The sequence below is a fragment of the Drosophila simulans genome, chromosome 2L (assembly GCF_016746395.2).
Source record: "Drosophila simulans strain w501 chromosome 2L, Prin_Dsim_3.1, whole genome shotgun sequence".
NCBI lineage: Eukaryota > Metazoa > Arthropoda > Insecta > Diptera > Drosophilidae > Drosophila > Drosophila simulans.
This window is the reverse complement of record NC_052520.2, coordinates 13,084,368-13,092,910: the sequence shown is the minus strand read 5'-3', so window position 1 is coordinate 13,092,910 and position 8,543 is coordinate 13,084,368. Positions and strand designations below refer to the sequence as shown.

General features: G+C 39.0%; 2 protein-coding genes and 2 non-coding genes across 4 annotated transcripts; 1 reads left to right on the top strand and 3 right to left on the bottom strand.

Moving 5' to 3' along the window:
- Positions 1–396: 396 nt before the first annotated feature.
- Positions 397–4,552, bottom strand: LOC6732178. The gene is made up of 4 exons (XM_002079271.4): positions 3,884–4,552; positions 993–1,409; positions 778–927; positions 397–719 (listed from the first exon to the last, which is right to left on the bottom strand). Exons 1-4 carry the CDS (start codon positions 4,098–4,100, stop codon positions 568–570), a joined length of 936 nt encoding a protein of 311 aa, XP_002079307.1. The 5' UTR covers positions 4,101–4,552; the 3' UTR covers positions 397–567.
- Positions 4,553–5,808: 1,256 nt separating this feature from the next.
- On the bottom strand, positions 5,809–5,922 carry LOC120284268. The gene has a single exon (XR_005543501.1). It is a non-coding gene; the product is annotated as a U5 spliceosomal RNA (small nuclear RNA).
- A 285-nt stretch (positions 5,923–6,207) lies between these two features.
- LOC120284260 lies at positions 6,208–6,403 on the top strand. The gene has a single exon (XR_005543493.1). It is a non-coding gene; the product is annotated as a U2 spliceosomal RNA (small nuclear RNA).
- A 297-nt stretch (positions 6,404–6,700) lies between these two features.
- LOC6732175 (circadian clock-controlled protein daywake) lies at positions 6,701–8,323 on the bottom strand. Its single transcript, XM_002079270.4, has 4 exons — positions 8,160–8,323; positions 7,726–8,100; positions 7,527–7,673; positions 6,701–6,933 (listed from the first exon to the last, which is right to left on the bottom strand). The coding sequence occupies exons 1-4, from the start codon at positions 8,236–8,238 to the stop codon at positions 6,782–6,784; spliced, it is 753 nt and encodes a 250-aa protein (XP_002079306.1). The 5' UTR covers positions 8,239–8,323; the 3' UTR covers positions 6,701–6,781.
- Positions 8,324–8,543: the final 220 nt, after the last annotated feature.

Below are 8,543 nucleotides of genomic sequence, written 5' to 3'. Positions count from 1 at the left end.
ATGTCAAGGAATCTTGTATTTGTGTATTAAAATAAAGAGAATTTATATATTTGTTTAAAAAGATATTTATAACAAATAGCCTGTCAAAGGATTTTTTTGTCGGTGTGCCCAATAAAAATTTAAATTTTAAAAACATGTGTCAAAAGTAACTAACGTTGTGTATATACTTACATGTAAGATACATAAAATTTACCTGTCAAGTGTAAGTAAAAAAATGTTATGTCGAGCGATTTTCAGCAAAGAGCATACTTTTAGGATCGGCAAAAAAACCGGGTAGAAATAACTTGCAAAGGCTTAATCGATTAATTTAGTAACAAAATAAGTAAAAAAGGACACACTTTTGTCAAGAGCATTTATTTTAAAATTTTCACATAACTTCTTTTTTGTTCAGAATGGATGACATAAATAAATACAAATTGGTTATGTTTAAAATCATTGCAAATGATTGCCAAATCGTTTGTGCATAGAAAAGTATTTGGAAACAGCGCTTAAGATAAATTTGTAGTCGTAAACATAAGGCTTAAACTAACTAGGAGCTAAGGGATCCTTGAGGACGCGCTTGGTGCATCATTGAACCAGGAATTTTTCGATGGGTACCTTGGCGAAGAACTCGTTGATGTGGGCAATCAGAATGGGAGCCCATTGTTCGCGGGTGGCGGGAATTCCGACGCGAGTGATCTCCGGCAGATTCTCGTTGACCAGATTGAGAATCATGGCATCTAGGAGGTTATAAAATCTATCAGCTTATTGAAAACTAAAAGAAAATAATGGGCTTACTCAGGTTGCGATCGGAGAAGATGCCATTGGCCACCACCTTGGCATCGCCGATATTGACATTGGCATTCAGGCGATGTAAACTGAGACGCTGCTGACCACTGGGCAGCTGTTCGATGTGGCCGTCGGTCAGAATGGTGGCCTTGATGTTGTCTGGAGGGAAAATGAAAGTATCAGGCACATGCTCCGCTGAACTAAGTTTTCAAACTGGCACTCACCGATGGTGATGTTGAAGGGCCCCTTGGGCACCAGACGCAGTCCTCCGAACTTCACGTCCGCCTTGAAGTGTCCACCGGCCTTCAGTTGCGGCAGTTCAACGCCCAACTTAATTATGAAGCCGTTATCGGTGAAATTGGCCCCAACACTGTTCACCTGCAACTGGCTGATGCCATAGATCTCCATGTTCTTGATCAGAAGACCGCCCTGGATGCCATCGTTGGTGTAACGAAAGATGCCCCTCTTGTAGAAATACGGATCAATCGAGTCCATATTGAACTCCGGCACTCCCTGATACCTCAATTTGGGCGCGAATGACTGGATCAAGCCGCGTATGCATTCATTCAGATCCGAAGAGCTCAAGCTACAGGGTGTCACCTCATTCGAGCCACTGGACAGAGTAGCGGGCGCTGGTGCAACTGGAAGGCGAAAGTGATGTGAGATTAGTTCACAAGTCGGTTAAGTCATGGTTAGCGTAGGTTGTAAAGTTCGTCGAGGCATAGCAAAAGGGTCTGACCAAAGGGGAGATCACTACTATTATATTTATTAAAATTTTGGCTTTTGATGCCAGCCGACCAGGCATGACGAAGTTCACGTGTCCCTGTCGCCACGTGTCTTCTGTCATATGCGAATGGGGTTTATGTCATGGTGACAGTGACCTTTGTGTTAAGGAAACGCATTTTAAGGTTTTAAAAACAAGAAACTAAAAGATATTAAATTTATAAACTTTTGCACTCTTGTAGGTAAGAAATATGCATCATACACTCATCACCGATGCCAAGCAGTAATGCATTTATTACAAATTATTATCAAACACTAAAGTTAAAGATTTCTCCACTGAGGCTTTAATATGCAAGCGCGTTTTCTATATGTAAGCGTATTAAAAGAAAACATATAAAATAGCTTAAATGCAAATCCACTTTTAGACTACGCTTACACTTTAATACTTCATCTTAATAAAGTTAAGGAAGTTTAACAACGCGTTGTTAAAATGAAATTTTACTTGCAACGATATTTAGTCACGCCACTAATTGTTTTTATCTTCTCCTTCTAACGACAAGCGGAAAGCAATTATTTTAATGTTTCTTGGCAAGGCAAGTCCAAATCTAAAAGATATGAACACGAATTGAAGGCATGTAATTAAGAACTTGAAGAATGAGACAAACTTTGGTCAATTTAAAGTCGAATTACCCACGTGAACAGCCCTATTAAGTCATTTGGCTTGAGTGCTTCGAAATATGTTTCCCACTGTTTTGTTTTAAACATTTTTTCCCCTGTTTCGCCTGACAAGTTCAATGTCAAAGGTGAGCTGTTATGGCATAAAGCAAATACCAAACCCGAAATGTCGAAAATAGGAGGTGACAGAAAAGGGTTGGGTCGCACTCAAGTTCGTTGCCTAAGTCCTTTGTTTGCTCAGGCAAGTGCCAATAAATTCGTGCTCGCCGCGTTTTTTTAGTACCTACTACTGGCGGTTTTCTTTGCGCAATTAGAGACAAGTTACAATTACAGCTTTCAGTTTGGCACAAGCCCAGCAGCGCCGCTTACGCATTGATGTAGGTCAGTTTTTCAGCTTTTCGCTTTATGTCAGCTCGGCGGTAGTCATGATAGTCTTGGTAGTGACGGCAGCCGGTTTCGGATCGGACTTAAGCCTCGTTTTTGCTTTTGTTGACGCTGAACTCTTTTCGCAAGAGCGCAAACAACACACACACACACATGGACAATCGCATACAGTAGCCAACACCTCGTGCTTGATTAAATTAATGTAATTGCCAATATTTCATAGCCTGCATTATCCCGTGTTTATTCTGCATTTATAACTCGGACCGACTTGCGTCACAATTTCTATTTACCCAACGATTTGCGCCTCAGCTTGATAACTTTTACCACAAAAAACATGTGTAAGTGTGTCAAGTTCAAGTGGCACAGGCGATGACTTGCTTGTCGCTTTATTTTACATATTCCACTTGCCATTTCAAAAGCGTTAAAAGGCGAAATAAATAAAAAGATTTTACTGCAAATACACTTGCTAATTTCTATTGCAATTTCAGTTTCTATAGCCTGGACTTCGCTCTTTGCAAATCCCATTAAAACTTCTTTTACGATGGCAGTACTTTTCCCAGTTTTGAAGGTCAATGTGGTGTCCAGTGAATGCGCAATACAGGTAAACATTTCAAGAAGGTAAACTTTTTACAATGAGTAATCGCCACAGATTGGCATGGAAGGCATACCGGACACGGCCTGTACTGAATTTAAAATAAGGAATCATATTGTCAGTGAAGCATAGACGGCAAATGAAGAACTTTTTGAAAACAGGAAGTTAGATATTACAAAAAGATTTGAGAACGCGTTTGCAAATAAGCTTTCTTACTGGTCAGTATTTGGCTAACAAATATTAAAAACACCTGTTTAGCAATGTATACATTAAAGGTCCATTTTTGAAACTTAAAACTAACTCCACAAGGGCAAAATATCAAAAGATATTAAAAAACAGGCAATAGCACTTACAAATGTCATAAAAAGATAAACAAAACTGAGTAAATAAGATAAGAAAATCTTCGACATACATGCAAATATCTTTAAAAATAACATATTTGTTAGTAGTATTATAGTATGTATTTTAGATCGATCGGTAGAATTTTTACCTCGATTAAAGTACACATAAAAAATAAGATATGCAAGGTTTCATGATGATGATATGAACCATGAGTTTTTGTTTAAACGAGGCACTGCACTCGACAAGGACAAATTGCATTAAGCAAACGAAAGACTTAGACAACGAACTCGTTGACTTGAGCTGCATTAATTTGGTGTTTATATATTTGAGGACGTGAGAAGGGAGTGACATTTTGTTTGACTATCGAGTTCCTTTGTACGCTTGCATAAGTTACCTTACCTGCATCGGCAAAATCGATTGAACTGGAGGGCACAGCAACATGGCTGTCGGAAAAGCTGGGAGTCTGCGCCGCCAACTCCTCGACCGGGCTGGAATTTGGATTCGGATTGGGATCGGAGCTGAAAACACTGGGTGCGGAGGTTGGCAGCGTGGCCGCATAGCCACTTCCGAGTGCCAAGGCGGCCAAAATGGTGAGCGATATGCAAGGCAATTGCATTTTTGGGACTGGCTGACTCTTGCTTTCCGATTTCCCCTGCACAATGGGCCGATGCAAACTCGTTTCAATTGATTACTGGACTCTTTCTATTTGACTATTTTCGTGTGACTTGATTTAACACACGATTACGGTCCAGACGGTAATTTTCTTGTCTCCGTTTTTCCTTTTTTTTTTTGGTTTTTGGTTTTTTATTTGCGTAATTTTTTTGCAAACCGGCTTCACTTTTATTTCTTCACGAGCGCTTTTTACAGTTGCTTTTTTGTTGGCTTTTTCGGTTTTCTCGGTTAACTGCAATTGTTGCTGCAATTGCTGCACACACGGACACTGGGATGCACACAATCTCAGCCAGCTAATTGCCAAACTTATCCGCAGAAAATGGACAAACGAATTTTTTCGAGTTGACGGCCCGTGGCTTGCAAATCTTGAAATGAGCGCTGCATAAATCGCACGTTTATTTATAGTTTTCAAGCTGCCCGATTTTTGTGCTCGTTCAAAAGTTTTTCCAACCCGCTGCCGAAGCCAAAGCAAACAGCAACAACACACACAAGTAGGCCCCAACAAAATCGGTCGTTTTGAAGGCTTTAGGCCGTCACTGCCGAAGCCAAAAGCCGAACTCAAAAGCTCATCTCGGCCAAAAAAAAAAAGCTTATTCAAAAGAACCACTATACTAAAGTTTGAGAGCCACAAGTTCAATATTTATATATATATTTATACAATACCTTTTGAAAAAATCAGTTTTCAGGGCCTAACTTAAAAAATCTTATTTTAACGGTACAAATAAACCATTTAATTTTATATGTAAGTCTGGATAAAATGTGTGTAATTATGTAACTATAAGTTTTTTTACGAATAATTTATAGATTTGTTTAAGATTTTTTTGAAATTTTTAACATTGTAATTCTGTTTTATATTTTAAATTAAATAAGTTCTTTATATTCTACTTTTTTTTAAAGATGTACAATTCATGTATACCAATCCCCATACCATATGCATACATCTATCTCCTGATTGTTCCCTCAAATCTGTCAAATACATCTAACAATGAGGAAAGTGACAAGAGGTTTTCCCATTCCCCAGTCTCCAATCCCTGTTTTCAGTCAAAGTGCAAGGCACGTATTAAGTTTGAGTCGCAGTTCGGCTGTGAGGCCCTCCGAGGTGTTCATGTAAAATGTGGGTCAGTTGTAAATCTTTGCAGCTTTATGCCACATAAAATTATTCATGAACCTGCGACTTTGTGGGTGTACAAATCGATGTTCAAGGTAGTCTAGTACGTGACATCTTCGAAAATTTAGCTCAGCAAGTACGAGGCTTCCGAGAACATATTTAAAATCAGAACTCTGCAAATGATGAACTTTGCTACGGAAGCAATATTTCGAGTTTTGCACAAATTCTATGCCAAATGTATACAATTAATAGATTAAAATACCCACTTAATATGATGGGCCTGTCTTTAGACAGACGACAGACAGTCGCGTGTTTATTTTTTCTATAAATTTTGTATCGCTTCTGTTTTGCATGCACATCACGAAACAATCCAGTCACCATAGACATTAAGAATATATAATTGACTGCAATATAATAAGCTGATTTATGGCACATTTAGCGCCCGTCTACGGTACGAGTAAAATTTCATCACTCCATATGACCACCAGATTTTATAATAATAAACAAAAACCTTATAATGAATTCATTATGGCCCAGCTACCGAAGTCGCCGGGCACTACAAAAAAATTATTTTAGACTCATTAGAGTGTTCCTCTCCACGGAAATCTTTAGTAAAAGGCGAAAGATTTATTCGACAATTGAAGAGAAACCAGAGTAACTTAACATCGAAAAGTATTTACCCTACCATTTAGAACGAGCTTGAACGTGTTGGGAATCATAATATTTGTAAAACGCAAACAACCCCTAAAGTATGTTTACGGTAGGGATCTTAGTCACATTAACTCATGTGGCTACCTGGAACTGGAATATCCGTAGTACATGAACCAGAAACCCCTAAAATAGGCAATAGAAAGCATGATAACTTTCTACTTTCACATTTGTAATTCCCAAATGGTTCTGGCCGTTTGCTCATGGAGACCCTGTTCGTTTTCCGTTTCAAGTTATCGCTTCTCGGCCTTATGGCTAAGATCAAAGTGTAGTATCTGTTCTTATCAGCTTAACATCTGATAGTTCCTCCATTGGAGGACAACAAATGTTAAACTGATTTTTGGAATCAGACGGAGTGCTAGGAGCTTGCTCCACCTCTGTCGCGGGTTGGCCCGGTATTGCAGTACCGCCGGGATTTCGGCCCAACTGAATAATAAATTTAAACTATTTCCCACTAAATTCAAGTTCAAAGATAGTTTGGGATCTTGCTCAATTGCACCGCATTTGCTGCTACTCCACAATTGGAGTCAAGGTCGAAGGTCGGGGTGCGCACTTAACCTATTATCGCGATTAACATTGGGTCATAGAGCGGTAAAAAAAAGTGTTACATTTGCGCTGCGCTCAACTAGGGCATGAAAAATTCCATAAAACCTGGCTTAATTGGTGTCGCTCAAAATGGGCAATTCAAGCTGGCGCCTAGAATAAATGTTTTTTAATTTAAAAAAATATTATCATTTAATAGCACCTAATGGAACAATTTATTTTCTATTTAATCATCATCATTCTATTAAATCCAACCGCCAATTGGGCTACTCCTTGAGAAACTGGTCGATGGGAACCAGTTCGAATGCCTCGTTGAACATTCGCAACATAAGGGGTTGCCAAAACTGGCGGGTCTCAGGCAGCATTATTCCATAGATATCGCGCCAATACTGATTAGCCACATTCAGAGCGATTTTATCTGTAACGAAAAATAATCACAAGCGTTAGAATATGTGCATTGAGTACACAGAAAACACTGTGTGTAGAGTCATTTAAACTGGTTTGCCTTTAGTTTAATGGATTTGACTTAATACCAATTTTCTCTACTGCACCTGTTTATATGTGTGTACGAAAATGAAGTTACCTAATTTAAATATAATACATCAAAAATGGAAGCTTGCAAAAAATGTTTGGTATGTAACTTTTATAGTTTAATTATAGCTTCGTAAATCATTTAATATATATTATAGTTAAATGAACGGTAATTCTATTACTGCGGAATCAATTGATACTCGTATTGACGTAATACATACAACTAATGCAAAGTGCTTACGTATTTAAAGTAATTAAATATTTATGTAAACACGAGGAAGCAATAAGGCAATCGGTTTTAGTGCTATTCAATATGTTCTGAAGTATTTTTAAATGAGAATTTGCAAACGACCAAGCACCGTATTTGCTTAAATGCACAATTTAAATAAAAATATTTAACAACTTTTTCAAGAAGCAAACATCGTTTTTCATAGTGCAACAAATTCACTAGTTTGCCTTTAACAACAACTTTGAACTCACCCAGTTCTGGATCTGCAAATATTCCGTTTGCCTTGATGACCAAATCCTTGATCTTGGGCTTTGAATCGATATTCTTGAGTCGGAAAAACCGATGACCATCCTTCTCGTAGATCTCACCATCGGTCACCGTTGTGGCCTCCACGTCCACTGCAACCGGAATGATAAGTGATCACCGAACGAGGCGAACTAACTTACTTACAGAGCGTTACGTTGAATTCACCCTTGGGCTTCAGTTGCAGCTGATTCACCTGCATGTCGGCCTTATAGCTGCCCACAATGTTCAACTTGGGCATTTGGGTGACAAAACGGAGTTTCACCTTGTCGCCATTGACTTTGACGGACACCTCTTTGGCGCGATTGGAGGAGAAGCCATAGATCTTGGCATTGCGAACGGTGATGCGACCATTGACCGTGCCACTGGAGTATTGGAAGCTGGTGCGGTTGAGGTGCAAAGGTTCGTAGGGCTCGATTCTCAGCTCCGGATTGCCATCCTTGAGGCGCGGAGTCAATGTGTTAAACAGCTGCTTCACGCACTCACCCAGCTGATCCTCTTCAGTCGAGCATTTTGGCAAATCTTCAAGGGGAAAATGTTATGTAAATAAAACATAATAATATAAGCTATATAATACCTACCAGCAAAGTAGTTTTTATCCGTGGGAGCTGCACTGCATCCCAAGGCCAGCAGACTGAGCAATCCAATAGTATAATACATTCTACTACTAAACTATATCCTTTTTGGGACTCGAATTCGACTTTCAACCTACTGCTAGAACGTTAAACTACAACTGAAGCTCCCAGACTGCAAGTCGAGCTATTTTATTCTCCAAATTAGCACACTGCGACACAATGCAAGTTAGAATCTAGCTTAGTATATTTTACTTGTAAATCAGAAACATTAGCCGGCAAACAGCTAGACTTTGACTGAATGCCAAACCGGCTCGGTCTGCCTGATTTATAATGTCGTATTATTAAATGGAAAAATATATTGAAGGTACTACAGCAAATGGCAACGATGAT